Raw genomic sequence first — 23473 nt, 5'->3', positions numbered from 1 at the left:
GCGTGTTAATATACTTTTTATTATAAACCAAAATATTGATATAATAATATTTACTATTTAAGACCGACATAACTAATTCCTAGAGGCCGTGAGGTGTGTCAACACAGTATTGCGTTTATTCTCTACAAATACGAGTTAAAACTGTAGGATTTCATCGTTAATTTACTGTACAATTGTAATACCTAGCAATCCTGGTCGACTCGACCCATTCATCCATTATTTTACAACCATACAATGCTTTACATTGACGTGTTTCATTGAGTCAAATTAGTGAACTAGTCTCCAGTCATTACTAGTATCAATAACAGTTGAAATTGAAATATAGTCAAGATGGCTTAGTTGATTTATAATTTTTGTTGCTCTATAATTTTTATTTACTTAAAATATATGTCTTGGAACTTCATCGAACATATCGGATATCGATCAGATGCGTTTTGATGCGTGAAAATCAAATGATATTTTTGTGATAGAAGGATCTGTTACGAAACTTGTAGTTGAACTACGATATGTACGAAAAACCAGTGCATGTTGTTTCAGCCGCAGTAGTTCCACGGCATTTCGGTGGATTTTGTTAGTCTGGAGAAAAAATAAAGTAATATTCGTAATACCAGGTATTACTAGACTCCTTTAAAAAATAATATTATATTACAAAAAAAGCATTATTATTTTAAATTTTAATAATATTAAGCTTGTCGTAAAAAAATTTATATGTCACCGTGTTGAAATATATTTGGTTATAAAATAACTAAAACCTTATTTTATAGACGAGAATTTATTTCAGCATATTTATGTAGATTTTTTCAAAAATCGAACAACTTACTAACGAATAAAGACTTCAATTTCATTTCATTTTGTTATGTGGCTCAAATTTTATATACAAAATGTTGTTATTAATAAGAATATAAATTATTGCATAATTTACCTGTAATGATGGTATTTTGCGTTGCAGTCGGGGATGTGGACACAGCGATGAGGACAAACGCTAACAAAGTCCGTTGCGCTGAGCACACAGGGTACATTGCGTTTAATCTCTTGCCAGCATTGATTCTAACTTCACACTCTGAATAATGAACTCCCTGGGCATCTGATCCGACCAGATTTTTGTATCGTCCAGATCTAGAACAAATAAAATTATTATTTATTGTATAATAATCAATAATTTAAAGACACTTATTTTATTTTATCTTTAGAAATAAGCTATAACATACAGCTATAATTTTTTAAGAATAATCCAAAACTGTTTAATTTCGGGTACGACCATCGCATGTGCTTGAGTAAGCATTAAAATAATTAATAAATATATTTGATCCATTAACCAATAGAATAAGAAAAAAAAAATAAAGGAAATATTGATACGCCTTTCTATTTTAACATATTATAATCCACATAAATTATCAAATAAGATCTCAAGTATTTAAATAACAGAGATACGAATAGTTGTCAAAGTTGCTAACAAAAGTTAGTAATGTAATTTGATCAATTATCTGAAGAGCAAGTCAGCCAGTCTTCTTAGACTGAAATATCTTTATTTCAATAATATCACGTCAAAACAAAAAAAAAACCGCAATAAAGACGTTCTCAGTCAAAATCAGAATTAATCCGCAACAAACAGGTGATATAATACAGGTCACGCTTAATAATTAAAATTAATTACACGACCTGTCATCTCTTTCACGCTTCATTAGCTAGCCTGTGTGTGTGACAGTGACATAACATGGTTTAACTAAACAGTGATGAATCACGGCCATTAATAAGGATATGTTATAATGAACCAACTTCGGTGAAGCTGATGACGTTGATCATTTACCTAGTCTTATTTATCTCTTGCTGTAACGTGAAAATAAACATTGATATAATGTCGTAATTAACCGTTGAAAATTGCTTTATATTTAGTTTTAAATAATTTTTACTATTCAGTGTGGTTTTTATATATAAAAAATCTATAATATTATGTATTCATCCAGTAGTATTGTTCTATAAGAACTCAATTCGAAACGCAATCGTAAAATTCTAGTTAATGTCGAATATAATTTTCTAAATCTACATGGCAAGCTTATGTTAATAAAATCACTTGAAAATATGTTTTATTGTCTAAAGCAATTTAATTTTAATATGGGAAAATAGATCCGAGCGAAACTATAAACACACACACACAACTTTAAACGAGTTAGAGCTATTTTGTGTACAAACGCAAAATAATAACAAGTATTTTAATTATGAATCTAAAACTTGAGAACTTATTCGTTTTCATTACTATAAAACCGGGGACCGTTTTATTTTAATATAATGAAATAAATTGCTTACATACATTTTAATATTTAAAAAAATAGCATACAGTTACAATTATATTTTTTTTTGAAATTCTTATAACATTAGGGAATTTTATATTTAACTATTGCCGCCTATATATTATATGTCATATATTATAATAAATGACTTGAAGAGTATCAGCTGTACATCAGCGCTGTAAAATCATAATACTCAATAGCATTTCATCATTCTTACGTCATATTTTTTTGACATTTCAATTTAAATCTTGACAGATATTGACAGAAGCGATAAAACAATTTCCCACTCGGTCGAAAATATAATAATCGGCAATTTTCACCAATCGGACGAATAATTAGATCATTCTAAATTCGAGAATCACGTCGCGATAAATTTAAATAATTTTACATCACAATAAAAGGTCAGAGATAGACGGTTACGTAATACAAAATAACATTCCGAATTGGTGTGTTTTTTCAATATATTTTTTTTGAATTCCTCAAAAGTTCTTTCATCATTCATATGCTTTTCCGTAATTAAATTACAATGTATATATAAAAAAATCGCTTAACCGAATCCGCTGGGCCGAAATAAAATTCAACGTTTTATATTGCGCTGGGACTCAAATACGGGGTTCGAGAAAAAGCAGCGAAATTGAATTATACTTCCCCATCAGTATGTATAAGATTGATATTGAAGAATAAATCGGTTTCACCGCCTCACCCATGAAGACTGTAGTATAAAAAACGTGCAGTAAAATGTTTCTCATCGCTATAAAATATAAAGAAGATAACTTAGTGAAATCACCTGTTTTTTCATTAAAATAAAATGGAACTGATCTATTTTTTTTTGTTCTAACATTTGAGTTACCTTACTTTGTTATTTTTAATAAGACGTCTAAACTATTGAACATATTAATAAATAAGTAACTCTTTTGACAAAATTAGATATAAAAAAATGAGAAAAAATTTAAATGACATTAGTATATATTTTATATTTGGCACATAAGTATTTTTAATTATTGTAATATTTTAAGGCAATCTATATATCTGCTATTATTTCATATAAGAAACCAAAGGTCGTTTAACGGACTAGTTGAATTTAAAAACCAGATGAATGAATTTCGGAAATAAACATAATCTTTGTTATTTGTAGCCTCAGCTTGGTTATTGAACATTGATATTTATTTCAATGTCAATAAGGATTGAAATAATTTTTTTCGAGAATTTAATGAAAAATTTTCGCTAACTAAATATTGACTCGTCAATTAATCGGCTTAAGAATACCAATTAATCAATTGGGTACGCGGTGCTGCATTAGCAATAGACTGTACGAACCAATTTCTAGAATTTTAATAGAGTACGTCTGGGTTGGTAATCTACCTTATAATAAAGCAAAAGTCATATAAAAATATTTTTTAAGTTATACTTTTTGTTGCGCATTATATTTATTTTTAATTTAATTTAAATGTTTATGATTTTTTTTTTATTTGCACGCTGAAATAGAATCGACGTGATGAAGATGTTTGCTAAACCAACATTTAAGTGTCAAATCGCTCGAAATTGACACCTTATCTTATTTTACAATAAATATTTTATTAAAAAAATAATGTTAAATTTTTAAGTGAGTACTAATTAGTAGTGAAAATGTATTTATAGTAATTAATATTATTAATAAGTTTTTTTTTGCAATTCATTATTTTTGTGTAACCGCGTATAAACACGTATATTATTCAAGTAAGTCAATATTCCACGATCTTATATGATGTGCTATACGTCCTGCTTAAGTATTAACTTCTGAATCGAGATCTCGATGCCAGAAACAACTTCAGTGCTCAATACATAATACGTATCTCAACATCGGCCTTCGTATAACAGTGCTCGCGTGTTGTAAGAAATACTTGCCTGCAAATCCTTTTCAGTTAATTTCAGTAATTCTTCTATGAGAACATTGGTTATGATAATAAACACTATTTGACTCTGATAGAAAAATTGTTAGTAGGGTACTGCTTTTTTATTTCATGTCTTAGCAACGTAAACCTGTAATTAATAAAATGCAAACCACCAAACAAAGCATAACATAGTATAGTACTGTTTGTCGGTACAATTACGTTTAGTCTATATTTACTACCATATTTCGACTTAAAATTAGACTTTTTGTGGCAAATAACCTTATCAAAAATCTCAAATGTTTATTGTAATAAACATTATGAAGGTTAGATGTATAAGAGTATCCCAAACATCCTAAATTTATGCGCCGAAAATTCGATACAGTATAGTTTTGGGTTAAACAAAGGCAATAATAATATAAATACGAAAACCCTCGGATTCTGAGACATTAACCGGAAAGTTTGAAGTATTTGATGACCCGGATTTTCTGTACAGCTATTACTTTATATTACACTTCAACATCCCTTCTCAAATAGAAATAACGTTGATGTATTGGACGGGTCCGAGAGACCCTTTTTTCTAGACAATTTTTATTAGCACGGTTGAACACTGTTAATAGTATCTAAATTAGAATTTGATGTACTAAGAAACTGAGTACGAAGTAAAGTACTTATTATAGCTATTTTTGTTTTAAAGGACGTCAATTGTACTAAAGGAAAATCGCAAGTTCTCACACATATTCAATTCGGATTTCCTTTATTAAGAACAAGCGTACGATTTCCGATCACACGCGATACTTGTATATATTTTTAAGTGAACCATTAATATGAATAGAGCTATGGATTTATAATCGTGTTGATTGGTTGATAAAGTCATTTCATTTAAAAATAAATTGTACCAATGATTGAAAATTTATTTTGTTTTTTTTTAATTACTTCGGTATTAGTTTTGTTCCTTAATCTTTATGGTAAAAAAAAAGTGTTTAAACATTATCTAATAATAAAAAAATATATAAATATTATAACTGGTTTAAAATAAAAGAAATAAAAAAACGAATTAATCAAGCCTTGTCGACTCTAAGTTGCTTAAGGAACCAAGGAATTAACATATTCATGAATTAGAGACTAATTTATAAAACTAATTACATAAAACTCTTACACCTTCAGCATAAAAAACTAGGTTCTTATATATATCTTATATATAATAGTTCATATTTCCAAGATAATAAAAGTGTAGTGTTTAATTTAATTATATAATAACCAAGTCCTCATTTGCCTCTAACTCCCTTTATTTTAGTTTCTTTTAAGAAATTTTCTTTTTACCCCTCAAGTGCTATATAAATCAATATACTCCAAGGTTTAGCTGGCGGAAAGAATACTTACACAATTTACAAATCAAAATTAAATATTTATTTACTCTTCAAACCACAACCGCGTAGAACAGTTGAAGAAAAGTCGATCGTAATAAGCTCATTGTATAGAAAAATCCTTAAAAGCCTTAGTTATTTATTTTAATAGAATTACGAGTAGGCAGTCATTTATAAGCTATCAACATTTATTTGAGACAATCATTTGAATATTCGACTTAATGTCAACTGCCTATCGGTTTACGTAGCGGTAGACGATGGTCGTCCTTTTTGAATTGTTGGGAAGCCATATGCGTGAATTTATATTATGTAGTATAATATAAATTCATATATTTAATATTTAAAAATATTTTATAATAAAAATAGTTAAAAATACGTTAGCAAATATATTTCCTGACGATGTATTTGATAGAATTAAAAAATCAAATACAATGAAAGAAATATAAGGAAAGAATTGGTCAAATGATAGCAGATATCATCTTAAATATTCACGTTTAACAATTTAAAAAAACGACCCTCAAGCCCGATAAACATCAATTGGATATTAAAAGGTCTTTTAAAAAAATCTCTTTTTTTGTTTAGACAAGGAGTTAATTCCGCAAAGTCAACAGACGGGATCATCAAGATTAACGGCTGTCCTCAGCGCTGCAGAACTAACAGCTGCACTAAAACGGATTATAAATGGTTCATCCAGATAACTTTGACTCCGTCGCATTTATCTTTTTAAGGATTTACGTCTGACCCTGGTCTTTCGAGTTGCGGGGCTATCATTGCACCAGGTCGTATTTTATAGGAAACATAATTATCTTTCGGACTATTTGTTATGGGGATTACGTTTTGACATGTAACTTTTGAAAATGGAACGTAAACAATGTATTTTTAGTTTAGAGGAACTAAACTAAAATCATCACACGGCTACCTACAAATAGTAATTAGTAGAAAAGAAAAAGTATAACAAAAATAATTAAAATAACTTATAATTCATGCATAATTTAATTATGTCTTTGCATTTGATAGCCTAATTCTCGAGTTAAGGTATTTAACATCGACCCTCGGCTTGTTTATTATTACCCACCTGCGGCTTCAATCGCGCATTTTAGGAGTTGTATCAAGTTTTAGACATAAAAATGTAGCCTATGTCCTTCCTTGGAGTTCAAGCTTGTTTTATACTACATTTCAAGAAATTTGGTTCAATGGTTTGACTGTAAAAGAGCAACAGACAGACAGGGTTAATTTCACATTTATAATATACTATCGACCCGCCACGGATTCGAACGGGTGCAATGCTGACAATAAATATACTACAGAATATCTTACAACGTTCACAGTTTTTTTTGTCATGAGACAATACAAACCGCTATGTCCCTGCATTTTAAATCTGTAATATGTTCGAAAATATTCATTTAAACTACATGATGCAATTTGTACAATACTGTAGTACATTACTTTGATCTAACTCGTAAGGTTCAGCCAGCGTTTGCAATGTAAGCGCAAAAAATCTTTTTATTTACATCACTTTAGAAACCTATAAAATTATGAGTGTTTCTCTACTGTATTGTGCATGTATTATACATATACACCTTCCTCTTGAATCAATCTATCTATTAAAAAAAAAACATCAAAATCGGTTGTGTAATTTTAAAGATCAAAGCATACATAGGGATAGCAGACAGCGGTAAGCGACTTTATTATATACTATGTAAAGTCTAGGTAAATAACCCGTAAAACTGCACCGTTATTTAAATGTAACGAAAGGGTGATGGTCTTAAATTATGAATAGTTCCACAGCTATTCACTTACAGCTGAAATAGCCTAGTAGTTAGAATTTGCCGCTTGTGGGCCCCAGAGGCATTCCCTTGTGGCGAAAGCGTGCGGAGATCTCTAACTGCTAAGCGCGATAAATGCCATGCTAGGTAGCAAGAACTGGTGCTTCCGCGCATCCTCTCTACCGAAGAAGACTGGACAGAAGGGTGTCGGTGCTTTGCGTATCTTATTCCCGCGCTGTAAACGTCGCCGGGATTAAATCCCGGGGTTGCCTGGAGAACACTGGGAGAACCTCAAAGGTGGGCCAACAAACAGTAGCATACGCAAGCAATTCCACTATGCCTTTGAACAGACGAAGTGGACACAGATGGTGTGCTGGGGTACAACAGATGTTTCCGGCACCGCCGAGAAACTATTAGTTACTGGATGGTTTTTTTTACTATTTTTTTATATGTTTAGCCGTAGGTAATAATATATAATAACGAAATATATAATAAATATAAAAATAATTACTTTTATATATAAACTTGTGTATATATATGTAAAGTCTTTTTTTATATCGATACATTTGCAATATTACTTTTATTTTTTTGCAAAACCATTTTTGCTGAGTTATTTTAAAACATTTCTAGTATCAATTTTGGATGTTTTTATGTTATCGATTATAAAGATAACCGTTTATTTTTGAACATGGAACACCTCTTTACATAACCAATATTTTATTAAATCGGTATTTTATACGAGAATAAAACAATAAAATGTATATTTAATTATATGAATACATAACCGTAATTAAATCTGAAAAAGTCATTTATTCATATTATATTCTACATATATCTACTATGTTATAGTAAGTGAAATAAGTATTACATATAATTAGTACTCTAAAGTATCTTTAACGACCACTTGGTACAGCAGCTGGGACAAATTACTTAATAGCCTACATATGAAGAGATTATCAATCTGATAAATACATGCGGGTCAACTACGAGAGGGGTTTATTTGGTTTAATTTGGAATAATTGAAAAATATCATATTAATAATGTGATGATATTTATTTGTCTTTGTCTAGATTTACTTATAATATTGTTCTAATTAATTCCAATTAGTGCTTCGAAGGGATGAAGCTACATCGTCTTTATATAGTATACTAGTTACGTTTATTTTTTAAATCTAAATATTCAATCCAATTTTTGTAATTTGGACAGACAAAAAGAAACACTAAAATCTTTTCAGCCGTTTAGGAGTAGTTCATTGACAAAGACACGAACAAAAGAATTTTAAATGTAAACATTATTTTTATAAAATGGAGCTTTCGGACCTAACGTGGTCGCAATAAAAAAATATGTTAATGTGAACGATTACTTTTAAAATTTAGAAAACCACAATACGTTTAATATTTTGAGAGGAGTTCATTGTAAGAACTGATTACATTCTGATTATATATATATTCAAAAAAATAAATAAAATACATATATATATAATTAGAAATCGAATATATTTCAGTTTTTGCCAATTTTGTTTCAAATAACAAAAAATATCAAAAACCGAAAAAAGAACAGCTAAAAAAGTTTAACCCGTGAGGAGGCGCGCCCTGAATATATACACGATGAGGCGCGCGCGAGCAAAATGCTCACATTACTTCAAATAAGATTTTTTAATTAACTATTGATAAATGTTATACATTTAATAACATCAAAATCAATAAAAGACACGTAGTTTACTATATAAAGAGTTTAATTATCATTAGTAACAAACAATGCAGTATTATACTCACACAAAAATAACTAATCAACTTTGGCCGTAACTTTGGGCTAATTAACAAAAATAAACTAAAAGAGCAAAATCAAACAAAAAAATAGGAACTTTTTATTCTTCCATGTCATGTTGAGTAATGTTACTATCGTAACATGTATGGCACATAAACATAACGTGCTCAGTGCAGAGTAATTTTTTGCACAAAGTACAGGCTTTTTTAGAGCGTCTGTTTTTCTGTTTTCGCTAATTTTGACATAGTTCGCAAAAACCGCTCGTTCTAGCCCCAATTTCGGCATTGGGTAGTGGTACAAATCTTTTCATTATAAAATTCAGATCTGATGACATATTTTGCATACAAATTCTTCGTGAAATATGTGGCTTTACTAACTCAAGAGCCACATTTTTTAGAAATATACGTTTAGGAATTAGGTTATCTGTATTTGCTTTATATATTATTTGCGCATTGATCCCAGCTATATTCTAAATGGAAAAAAATAATCGTATTGGCCACCTAGCAGTGATTCTTGCAACGGAATAGTCTTCTTTCTTTTGATCTACAACGTCCACACCGCCTTTTGTAGAATTGTAAAATGTCACCATTTCTGGTTTAGCTTCAGTACCAGTTTCTTGATCGATGTTGTCGTCATCATGAAGTGAAGATAACATAAGGACAATTTTTTTGTTTTCTTTTTTGGTACATAAGACACGATGACATTATTTTCACTGAATCCAAAAATAGTACTGAGCATTGACCTGTCCTTAGTTGATAGGAATAGGGGAGGAATCTCTTTTTTGTTTTTCCTAAGTGTACCTATTGCTGTTGTTCTGTAGGTATTTTTCAACTCGTTGAAGAGTAGCACTGAGCTGAAATAATTATCCATGGTAATATTTCTTCCCGTATTCAATATCGGTGTAGCTATTCTTTTAACTACTTCTGAAGCTTAAGTATTACTCAAATCATAAGGTCCTGTTGGTTGTTTACCGGCATATATTTCTAAATTGCATGAATAAAAAGTTTTCGCATCCACAAGAGCATAGATTTTTATTCCATATTTTGCCGGTTTATTTGCAATATAAACCCTAAACTTACAGCGGCCACGGAACGACTCCAACATTTCGTCGATGATACAGTAGTCTCCCAGTATATAGTTGGCAGTACAATGTCCAACAAAGCTTTCAAATATTTCTCGGATAGGAGCCAGATTATCTAATTGCTTTCTTTCGTGTCGTGTATTCATATCATCAAACGTCAACACTCTCAATAAAAATAAAAAGCGTTTTATGGACATGGTTGCTTTAAAAAAACCACACGCTGTACCATCATCAAGCCACATTTCTTTAACATTTACATTACATGTTTGTTTAAAATCTCTTTCTCGAGAATTTTTTTCTTGTAATTTTTTTATGTATATATTTGTGTAAGAAACAATTTTTTCTAACATTTCATCGTCCACAAACAATGAAATAGATTGCAAGGGTGTCGTGGCGTTTTTAGCTACTTGTTTGACCCCGAGTAAATGTGTTACTATATTGCAGCTCCTAGTGCGCACATTACGTAAAGGCTTATAGACAAGCCATTTTATAGTCTTATCTTTTCCTGTATAATATGGTATCCTACCTCTTGGTTCTTGCATTTCGTCATTCTCCAGTTCATCTGAGGACTGTTCAGTATCGTCGTCGTGAAGGCCTTCTATTACTGGACCGTCACTTTCAGCATCATCATCACGATTCACGCCTATATCCTCAAGATTGAATGGCTCTTCTTCCTCCGATTCAAGGTCTTCTAGCCAGCTAAGAATTTGAGCCTCCCGTTGATCAATCATCTTGACTTTTTATACTAAAAACAATTGACAGATATATTCAAAATATTTTTACTGGTATAAATTACATAAATATGCATAAAATACACGTTAAAATAAATTAGATTACTAACAAAAAAATACTTACGTGGATAGGTGCGCTATGAGCGATATGCCACGCTGCACGATGGGATACGCACAAACACCTTGCTGCGCGGACGCTGCGGCACTGAGTGGCGCGCGAATAGCGGCAGCGGAGAGGGGATGGAATGTTGGGAAGGTACTGAGAAGCTCGTAGTGCTTGAGAGTTTCTAACATAGATAATAATCGCAATAATATTTTGCGTGAGCAAAATGCTCATAGCGCGCCTTCTCACGGCTTAATAACGTTTAAAAAATAGCGTTTGCAGGTACTCTAGGTACAGAATTATCATTTCTTCCATACGGTTATTTAAATTTATTAAATTTAAAATCGTTTATTTTTTTTTCCTATACATAAATACGTCTTGGTTGAAGTGAATTAAGGAACACTTTGCGATTATTTATTTTGATCTGTGATCCCTTCTCTTATATTGAATTTGTAGGTTAGTCTAACCCAAAAGTTTTAGCATCACACGAGATCTTAGTTTGAGTTTTTCGAATTCACCAGCCAGCCATCAACCATAAGTTAGCACTACACGTAAGAGTACGCGCAAGATTCGATATCATTCAGACCTATTCATAACATTCACTTTTAAGTTGTAATTCTTAATTGATTGAAGTTTTAATTAAGGAGGAACTACCCAGCCAAACACCAGTTCCAGAAACATCACTGCCAGAATTTTTAAACTAAAGTTAATATCTTATACGAATTACATTATTAAAAAAACACGTGTATGGCCAAGTTCTCGAGTCTGGATGTACTCACTTGAATGGCAAAAGAGTAATATACCTAATGTGCATGTTTCGTTACTTGGCATAATCAGGTGAGATGAAATCGATTTCATTATTTTAGCTGAAATCCCCGATGACATTGTTGATCTAAAATTGGGATGAGTCTCATCTCATCTATCAACGACTCATCATCATACAGGTATGATCGACAATAAGTGTTCCAAGCTATATCCATGAACCCTGATTACATATCCGTCATAATAGGTAACTACGGATCATTGTGTCCTCGGTTATTAATTACGGATATTGGAAGATCTGTAATTATGAAAGTCAAATTACTCGCGAATATTGTCTAAAGTTTTTGGGTTTAACCTTAATGTTGAATAGCAAGTTGATCTAATACATATTATGTAAATATATAAGCAACGACAGCGATATGACCCTTTTCGCTTTAAAGAATGCAAATGACGTAATATCTCAGATAGATCGCTATATCAGTAGATGCGAGGTGATATGGCGCACTTTTTCAATTGCGTTTAACGAAAGCTATCCTATAGTTGACAGGTTAGATAGATTGTTGATAATTAAACAACACCTTGAACAGTGTTCCGTGCGAACGAGGGGCAGTATATTTGAAAAAAAAATCTTTTAAAAAAACGCAGAGGACAGAACGGCACGGTCGCCACTGACAGCGTTAACAACAAGCGTCTTCTCAATTTGTCAAATAGATGCTTTCGCTCGCACTTAAATGTACGCTGAATTGCGACACCAATACCCATAAAACGCATCATTGAAATCGTTGCAGCGTCGTAAACAAGGAATACCAGTTAAAATACATCTTAATTTATTTACTACTGACGGTATGTATATACAATATAAATATACGTATAATTTTTCATGTTTGTGTGAAATTCTGCAACATATCTATCCACCAATCTTTATTGGAGCAGTGTGGAGTAAGCTCCAAAGATTCTCCTCAAAAGTAAGAGGAGGCCTTAACTCAGCAGTGGGACATTTACAGGTTGTTACTGATATTTTATTATTTAAATTAATGTAAGAGATATAATATAATATATTGAATTAATGATTAAGAACCTTGTTGTGAGGAAGGCCTTGAGCATGGACGTGGATGGATATAGAGAAAGGGGATGACCAAAAATTGATGGATGGATTGTGAGATAGACGATATGGCTGGAAAGAATGTTACTTGTGAGATGACGTCAGACAGAGAAGTATGGAAGAAGAAGACATCCTGCGCCGACCCCAAGTAAAATTGGGAAAAGGACAGGAGGATGAGGCTGATGATGAAAGAGATGTATTATTTTTTCGTAGTAAAACCTTTGTTGCTGATAAAGTTGAATAGGGGCTTACTTTTTTAATTAAATCTTCAATTGAATATTTTAATTCATTAAACGAATTAATCAATTCGTTTAATGAATTAAAATAAATTAATAATAACATGCGAATGTATATACATCCACATAAAGATCATATACATGTAGTAAAATCAAATACAACCACACACATGAACATTGAACATACTAAACGTGAGCGAAATCATGAGCGCGTAAGTATTAAAGAAAACCTAAAAAACGAAACTCGTAACTTTATCAAAGGTCAATGTAGCGAGATATTTTTTTAAAGGTCATCGAATTGAAAGCTTTATCAAATATCTGAACTACTAATAAAACCACTTGTTTATTACAAACTTTTTACACTTTTCAATATTTTAACGACGTCTCGCCAACACCGATGAAAAAATGTTTTAACATATACTTTAAAACAGCCAGCGTCTACCACAAGACTATAGGACATATGACTATAGTTTGTAAGCTGAAAATTTTGTAAATTGTATGCGATTACGCAATCGTTGTTTTGAGAACGCGCTTCAGATGTTTTATTAGATTGCATCGTGCATTTGAATACAGAATGCGAATTCATTAATATAAGCAAATGTAATGCATCGCGTTTCGAGAATGTCTTAGTCCTGTTAAACGCGTGACTTCACCGCATACTGCGCTTGCAACGTGTGCATACATCCTTAATAGTACTAGAGTTAATTGAATAGTAAATTATTGATCACCAAATGTAACTGAGAGTTCTATCTCCCGTTTAAACTAGCTAGTTCGATTCCTGCTCGTTTACATTCATATTTATCTATGGGTGTGTTACATTCTGTTAATATAATAAACGTGAAAGTGAGTTCGTTTGTTACGCTTTATCGCCTGAACTACTCAAACATTCATTTGCAATTTGACATTCAAATTATCAAAGGCACATAAAAGGACATACCAGCAATTGTTGGTTAGACTCTCAAACAAGTAAAAAATACAATTAAAATACTTGAAATATTTTTTACACTAAAACGGTTCTTAGAAATCAATTAAAACAGAAAAACAGGTCAAGTGCATTTTGTAATATGAGACATCTTCTTGTTAATTGCTATCAAAGCTTATAAAATGAAAAACGACATGTTTTATTCGTTTTATGATTCATTTTATATGTTTTTATTTACATGACAAATTACAACCTAAAATAAAGTAACAATTCTTTTTCTCCTCCTAGCAAACCACTTCGATTGCGCACGACGTAACCGAGGTACATATATTATTCACCAAAGTCTTCGGAAATCAACCTATCAATAAGACGGAATTGTACCACATCAACCCAGTCAATTCTGAGATCACCTTTGAACGGCTAAAAGTAGATAGACAGTATAGCAGATGACTTTTTCCAACCGTATCGTTATATGTTTGCTTCAAATGTCTCTATTACTAAACGAAACAAAGTAGGAGATACATATAGTATTAAATAAATCTTCAATAATATAATTACAAGTTTAAGTGTCAATTTGAGCTTCTGAATAAGTTTAGACATCTTTGAAGATGGCTAAACTACTATTAAGAGTGATCTTGGCGACAAATCTCAATAGAGAGCCAATTTCATATGTTTATAAAAACAACTACACTCTAAAATAAATAATATATAACATAGTAAGAACAACATATTCAAAATACAACCTATTGCAGTATCGACTAGACTTGAAGCTCATACTAAGTTTTTTGTATTTTTAATGAATATTTTTAATTATATTTTAGATTTGGTTATATCAAGTCAAGCTGTTATAACATTTGAATGCCACGTATTTAATGAACCAGAAAACAGTTTTAAAATGTCGTAACATTTTAAGTCTTTCTGTTTGTCCTTGTTTTCGAAATTTAGTAAACCGATATTTTACCATCGTACATTTCTTATAAGAGATTACAACAATATTCTGTTTCACATTTAAGTAAGTACATGTGTTTACTTCGACATGTTGTAAGGATTCTGCTGCATGTTATGTATCGCGTCTTGTTACTTAAGACATAATAAATGCCTTGAATTATAAAATGTTGTGACTGCATTGTAACTCAGACGTTATCATTTAATTGGTAAGGACGCAGACATTGCTAGTGACGTTTTTTATAATTTATTTTTAGTTAATACTTTATATCATAGATAGGCATGATGGCAAATGGGCCTAACCCGATGGTAGTGCTCAACACTGACAAAATACATTGCTTCTGCAAGAAATATTAATCCTCATATCATAAATGTGCCACCAAAACACTGGCTCACTAAATCTTCAAATTAATTTCGACAGAAAAACTCAATATCTTACACGACATGGGGATTTCAACCTATGACCTCGGGATCTGCTGCCTTAAATCAAGCCACTAGACCAATGAGGTAGTCAGAAACTAAAGTAAAGTTAATAATCAAAAATTTAAATGGAGACTTATAGTAAAGAGCTTATATAAGAATTCTCTTTTCTTTTGAATTCTAAAAATCGTCCGACTGCCGTCGGACGTCGCACATACGATTGAGTTTATTAAAATATGCGTCATAACAAAGGAATTTTTATTGGATCGCTGCTGATGTTCGAGACAATAAAATAATTCAAACTTCTTTGAAGCCGTCCTTATGAGTCGAAGAATTACTTGTCCTAAATAAGTAAGATCAGTAGATTTATTTAAAAACCATCAAATTTTATCACACTTCAATGATTACAATTTTACAAAGAGGATTATATATTAAGAAATACGGTGGCTACTTTTTAAGCAGAGTTCAAAGTTCGATCTCAGTCACGTTAGTCTACTCATTCACGAAGGGTCACCGATCCGCGTTCGATAAAAAAAATAAATATTTGTATTTTTTTGCTGTCCCTACACTTAGTCATCTTACGTACTGTAAGATATATTGTAAGTACGAGCATCATTCACTCACACTAATGCACAGCGTTAATAACTTAAGGTGGAGCGCGTCTTCATGAGTGAACAAATATACTTTTACATTCGACTAATAAATATTTAAGACTTCTCACATCTCTTCAAAATATGACGAAATTCTTAATTATAGATAGTAAATAAGGAGCCGAGGTAGATGTTTTCAATACCTGGTATTGAACACTTGAAGTGTAAGTCCCCTCCAGTTATGTCATGTTGGTGAATCATGATCAAGGTGAGTGAACATGGTGGAACGTAAACTTCTAAATGTTTGCCAGTCAGAAAAAAAATACTGACGCACATACAGGTCGGTCTTGGTACTTTTCTGATTAACAAAGTGTACATTTCTCTCTTTTCTTTTCGTGAAGACTTAATAAAATATTATAATTAAATTCAGAAACAATATTTCCTATTTATTAAACGAGGAATTATAATTAAAGAATATTTTTATTTATCTCAAATATCTGAAACATTTATTTATTTTAATCTAAAGCCTTTAAGATTTTTATGTTTCTAATTTTAAATATTTCTAAGAGTTGTCTCTTATCTGTATATGTTGTATATTTGTCTGCTGTCGTACAATCTTAACCTCTGCGTCGAATTTTAGGAATTCCTATTTTGTCTGGGTTATTACGTAGGCAAGGTCATTCTATAATCCTAATCTCTAATTTTCATGCTCGTAGTTTTAGGTTACAGATAATAAAGCTTCAGTTCACCGGATAACATAAGTACATTAGTCGTCAAGTTATTTTACTCGGATATTTCAGTTTCTTTATCAAATCATTTGACAATATTTCCTTTAAAAGTTCAAAGTTTTTCATATAATAGGGCCTTACACTGAATTAAAAACACAAAATCATGCAAAATGTACTGCTTACAAATTTCGTAATAAAATCGAGTTATGTCTTTTATTTATTCATTCTTCGTATTAAATAACTATTAAGCATTAATGATGTTATATTGCTTACATTTTCATAAACTTCACTTGCCTTACTTTAAGGGAATTCCATATTTTTTTAATTATTATATTTGTGTAAAAATATGTATTGGTAAGACCGTATGCCGCGACGGCTAACCGTATGACGCTCTCTGTTGCTGTCAAGTCCCCTCTCAGCCACTTTTTTCTACCTTGTATGGGCGTATTTACGTTGTTGCTATATATTATAATAATAATAATAAAAAATATGGATTTTTTTTTATTTGACACATATCTATTGGTTTACTTTCATTATAAATTCTCTCAATAGTCATAAAATTCCATCTCGTTTGGGGGCATTTAAAAAAAAAAAATTAATGCGTTTTCTTTAGTTTTTTGTAACTATAGTTAATACAATGTTAAATAAACGATATATTTTGATGGCATTAAATACGAATGGAAGCTAATAAAATTGTAAATAAACTGTAAGTGCTGTGAGCTTAAATCAAGCCGTCTGTATCAAGTCACGAAGCTGTTGGGCTTCCATCAATTGTGGTGGAATCGACCGGGGTACCATCCATTAAGCGCTTTATCGCGATTGGTTTGAAAATAATCCTTTTACCTAAAACGAATTTAATAAGCTATTCAAATTTGATAATATTCAATATTGGAATACTAATGAATTTGATAAACAATAATGTACTTCTAATAGAATTTTCACACACGAGTTTATTTGTAGTCAGCTAACTTATATGGCTGGGTGTTATTTTCTGCATAAGTGTGTACGGAACCAGTTGCAATTTCGGGTTGGAGAGATATCGTATTTGGCTTGTACTACATAACGTGTTTTCTGCAGCACGGGGTTATAGCCCTATCAAGTTCATAACTCTAGGCTGATGTTGAGTAATTCCTATAGCCTTTCATTATCCATAGCACCATAATTCGTCCTCGTAATTTAAAAAGTTCCTGTTTTCATGACATGGGGCAAAACAATTTAGGATATCTCTATGTGGGAATCTTGGTTAAATAGATGAACGTCCCCAATGCCAATTGGGGACGTTCCATATGTGATCCTTTTGTCATAACATAACCTTGTCATTCTCTTACTAATTAATTGTAATAGGCTTAGGATATAGAACAAAACTGATCAATATATCGAGAAATTTATGCTCATCGAAACGGACAGATAGTGACAGTTCTAAAATGTAGGTAAGTTTTCTATTTCGAATTATAGAGTACTACTTACATATCAGACATTTTTGACTAATATTTTTAATTAATACAGTTACAGTAACTATTTTTAATTCACTTTTTTATATATTTAAGCACTTAATGTTATCAATTCTTATTTTAATAACTGTAGGTAAATTAATATTTTATACATATGTTTTGAATTTGTTCTATTCTTACGTGCTCGTCTAAGAACTTAACCCCTGCCATACAAGGAAGTAAAACGCAATGTTCCTGCTAGTGACATGATATTTGCATCTTTATTCAAATTAACTAGTCAAAATACTTTTAGCTCACAGAAATTTTTAATTAGTTTTAGTTGTAGAAATTCAGAATTTGCGGAAATTTATTTATTAATAGTGAATTTATTATAACTTTATTTTGTAATAAGATATTCCAGATAGCACAATTAACGATTTTATCATAAACAGATTTGCTCAGTGCTAAAAATTAACCGTTACACAACGATTTATGTAAACAACAGCTACAAAGCCAAATACATAGTACTATGTTGGCTAGCGATATTATGAATCATATTTATAGAAATGTGTTCTCCAGTTTCAATTTATATATTTATAAAATTTTATTCAATTCATAAAAATTGCTTCATAAATTTACGATTTCATATGCGTCATCAAAGATGAATGTGCGACAAACACGATAAAATTTGAATATTGGGAAAGTAGGTATATAATAACATTTAATTTCGCTATAAATTTTTCAAATGTGCGAAATTTTAATATACAGTACAACAGATTTATTGATATATATTTTTATCAATATAAAGAAGATTACAAATCGCCTCGGATATTTGAATGAATATTTCTGTCGAAGTATTTCTGCATTGTGTTACATCAAACTATTTATTGCATATTTAATTAAAATCAGCTCAAAGGTTCAGGGCGAGGTATGTGATAGCTGTAGGTGTGATCTGACACGTTTTTGGTGGTAAATTTTGTGATGTGATAGAAGAAATTAATTTTGTTAATTCAAATGTTTTATACGAAGATAACGTAATACATTCTGTTAAAATATTGAAGCGTCAATAGCGCAATGGCTGCGTAGCCATGTCGTCATAAATCGTCGCAGGATCGATCCTCTAGGGGTAAATAGGAATATTAGTTATTCCTTAAAATAAGGTTTTACTACTAGTCATTTAAATAAAAAGAATAATATATTCTTACGTAGACGGATGGCATGTGATTCTAACATCCTATTGTAAGTCGATTGATTTTAACCTCAATTCAAAGAAGAGCGTTTAAATAAAGCTTATTTAATTTATTTCATTCAGTTCTAAATTTCGTAAACAAACTCGACTATCTCCTAATTTTTCTTAAAATGATTATTCGTATTCTTATATTGTAACTTGTCCAAATCCTCTGTCTGAATTCGTCGAACACAACATGACCGATCTCTACTCTCTAAATAATCTCTAATAAAAAATCTTCTTCCATTTATGGCAAATAATTTTCCGTCCAAAAATGTTGTCTATATAAACTAAAATGTTCTCAATCAATCAATTCTTTTAAAATCCAAGTAAATACTCACTATTTAGAATTATGAATATCTGAGGTTAATGTATTTACTTTGTATATCGCTGATAATATATACCTATATGTAAATGTACGAGTTAATAATATATGCAATTATCATAAAAGTATATCAATGTGTACACGTCTTTACTATTTTATCAATCTCGTGTCCTCTATCCAAAGGTTGTCTGCAAGAGATTATACAAGAGAATATTATCGTCGATGGAGCGAGAATCTTTGTATACATATATTGATATTATTTATCTTTACAACGATAGCTTTTTTTGTTAAATATAAATATATATAAATATTGGACAACATCACATACATTACTCTGATCCCAATGTAAGTAGCTAATGCACTTGTGTTATGGAATATCAGAAGCAATGACGGTAACACAAACACCCAGACCCAAGACAACATAGAAAACTAATGAACTTTTTCTACATCGACTCGGCCGGGTATCGAACCCGGGACCTCGGAGTAGCGTACCCATTAAAACCGGTGTACACACTACTCGACCACGGAGGTCGTCAAATATTAATTTAATATTTTGTTGAGCAAAACTATAATAAATGTATATACAAATAATTTTACTTCTAATATTTTTTTTATAAATTTGTTAATATAAGAATATAATTATATTTGTTTTCATAATTTATATAACTAATAAAATTATAGTTGCGCAGGTGTTCGTGAAAATATCTTAACATAAGAATAATCTGCCATTTCTCACATCTAACTTATTTATTATTGTATTCAGTATATTATACTTAATGTTATTATTGTATTGGGTATTATACCAGTCTTTACAGGAAACGTAATATCATTGTAATTATAAGGAGTACAGGTAGCTTATTGTTTTAGAAGCTGACAAAATATCAAGGGTTACGTTGGGTTAATTTAGCCTTTCATCGTGTAAATTAAAGATTTTTACCCTGAATCCAAAACTATATTAATAAGATCCAAGGACATTACAAAAAAATGATGTAAATATAAATTAAATAATTATAATAAAATTATTCGAATATAATCTTTAAACATATGGTGGTAGAACTTTAGGCAAGCACATTTGGGTAGATACCACCCACTAATCAGATATTCTGGAGCAATTCTTTTTTTTATTGTGTTCAAATAAATTGGAACATAATAATAATAACAACATATACTAAGATCGTTGTGTTCCAGTCTAAAGGGTTAGTGAGTCAGTGTAACTATAGGCAAAAGGACATAACATCTTAGTTCCCAAGGTTGGTGAGGCATTGGCGATGTAAGGAATGGTTAAGATATATTGCAGAGCCAATGTCTATGGGCAGTGGCCACTTAACATCGGGTGGTCCATTCGCTCGTCCGCTTACTTATTACATAAAAAATAACGCATCATAAGCTATTATTATTTATAAAACGGAATATTACAAGGAGTGCTCCAAATTTCAAAATTATTGGTATATCTGGAAATAATAAATGAAAGCACCAACGATATATAAATATATATGGTGCCAATGCATCATCAATACTTCAAACTTTTCCTGTGACTCGTGTCTGTGAAATAGCTGACTTACAATACAAAACCTGTTGTGTGAAAAGGACGATTGTATAAACATTTGTCAAGTTTCTATCAGGACGAGTTACACCGAGATGCCCCAGAGAATCTTAGCCAAACATTGCGTATAAATACAAATCCAGGTCAGCAGTGAGTTTCCACGTGCTCATTTGTTTATATTTCATTTCGTGCTCGAAATTGAACAAAAACGTAGTAAAACGACTTGCATCGAATCGTCGAATGATATTTTAACGCTGTAATTACACGTAATAGGCTACTCGCCTATCAATAGAGCGACAACAACTTAGAAGTAATCGAGAATTCTCAAGCTTATCTAGACTATATATTGCATTTAACCATTAGGTATATAAATTACACTTCAAGGTTTCAAGGTTTCTCAGAGGATACCTACAAAATAAAGAACTGAAAATGTTGTTTTTAAAACTGTTCGATAAAAAAAATACAGTATTGTTTCGAATATACAAATAATTAATTAACATTGGTTTTATTATCTTTAACTTTTAAATTTATATCTTGTTAATGTTTTCAAAATTTATATTTTTAGTCAGAAGTAACAACTAATTATAAATAAATATGAGCAAGATATATTTTTAATATATAATACATAGAAATATAAACGTAATGAAGCAATCAGCAACAATTCAACTACTCCTTTTCAAGAAAGCTATCTAAATGGAAATGTGGTTAGATTTTAATCAAGTCTTATCAGATTTTTCTCGTTAATATTAACCTAGCATTTAACAGTGAAGCAAACACGCGATCACCATAATTAGTTTTTGAACTTATATCATAAAATTCAAGAAAAAAATATTTGCCCAAGAATCGTTTACTGGATTTAATGAAAGCAGTTCTCGAACTTCGAAAAGAATAATTTAATAAAAGTCTGCAAATTTTTGAAGAATTTTTGTTGCCTTATTTATATTTTTGCTCGCCTCCGTTTCGTTAACGAAAACGCGAATTAAAGGGAATTCAAATATAGAAAAAGTTTAAGGATAAATTGTTAAGATTTTATTAAAAAAGCTTGACCTTTTCAATTCAACTTTCTTTTTTATTTATAGTAAAAACTTTTTTAAAAGTAAAAAAGAAAGTGGTTCATTCGAAATAATTATGTTAATTATATTATGTTCAAATCAAGTATAAAATAATTATAAAATGAAATTACTTGAATTCAAATAAAATAACATTTTAGATAACTTGAGATTAAAAAAATAGCTAACACTTTATATTTAAAATAAAACTTATTATCACGTGTTAAAACTTACGATTACTTTCCGAGCAATATCGAAAAGTTTCAGCGCTGCGTCATTTCGAAACGAAACAGCAATAACGTTCAAAACAAACGGATTAATCAAAAAACAATAAATCAAAATCGTCAACGGAATTGAAATCTAAAAATATTCACTCACCGTAAACTGAGATAAACTTTTCTCGTCCATCATCCGGCACAACACACGAACACTTCATATGACACAACTCTTAAATCCCGATAATTTTATATAACTCGATTAGTTTAAAAACACAATTAAAAACTCGTTATAACTTCAAATTAAGTAACCTACATTACTCGTCCGTGTTCACAGTAACTTTTTACACCGACATCCGTTTGAGTTAGATTTTTTATCTGTGGAGGAACAAAACATCGCAGATCGAGAGGCTCGGACTAACTTCGTGCGCGTCACCCGAATGCCGAGTCCACACTACATAAGGGCGTATCTTGACAGATCCTTATTGCGCTTGCGTAAAACGAAGTGACTCTTTGGCCTGGCGGACTTATTCACTAGTTAATTAATATATCAACTTTTCTACCCTCCTGTATTAAACGAGTCTCTTAATAAAATATTTAGTTTGGCGTCTCAGGAATCTTCTGTCGACTTTGCTCAATGAATTTTACATGACTTTATAAATTCAACTTTTAACTACAAATAGATTAATCACAAGCATTATCAGCTTTATTTGTTTTAGGTAAACAATTCGATTAATAGTTTATTTATTATTTCTTGTATTTTAAAATAAGACAACACGTTTTTAATTTTATTTTTGCTACTTTGGACGAGACAATTGAATTCGTTCTATTATATTATAGCGTTCTATTATTTCTAAAAGCGTTATTCATGATGACGCTTTGAATTTTGAGCAACAGAAATTTATTGTACACATTGCGTAGTAAGCTGTATAACATGTTGTCGTGTCGACTATTATAAATCAGTAATAATAAAATTATAACATTAAACATTTTCTCAAGCTTCTGCT

General features: G+C 30.8%; 1 protein-coding gene across 2 annotated transcripts in view; it reads right to left on the bottom strand.

The window, feature by feature from the left end:
• LOC113397326 (nephrin-like) overlaps positions 1-23473 on the bottom strand; it is a 212313-nt gene that overhangs the window by 168992 nt on the left and 19848 nt on the right. Inside the window, exons 1-2 of one of the 2 annotated variants that reach the window (XM_026635624.2) lie at positions 22630-22932; positions 923-1116 (exon numbers count right to left, since the gene is read on the bottom strand). In XM_026635624.2, the coding sequence (XP_026491409.2) occupies positions 923-1019 (97 nt within the window). In that variant the 5' untranslated portion in view covers positions 1020-1116; positions 22630-22932. Of the gene's footprint in view, positions 1-922; positions 1117-22629; positions 22933-23473 lie in introns of those variants that run through there. The other variant, XM_026635625.2, reaches the window with a different exon arrangement.

Source organism: Vanessa tameamea, chromosome 3, assembly GCF_037043105.1.
Source record: "Vanessa tameamea isolate UH-Manoa-2023 chromosome 3, ilVanTame1 primary haplotype, whole genome shotgun sequence".
In the NCBI taxonomy this organism is placed as follows: domain Eukaryota; kingdom Metazoa; phylum Arthropoda; class Insecta; order Lepidoptera; family Nymphalidae; genus Vanessa; species Vanessa tameamea.
This window is presented reverse-complemented; position numbering and strand designations above follow the sequence as displayed.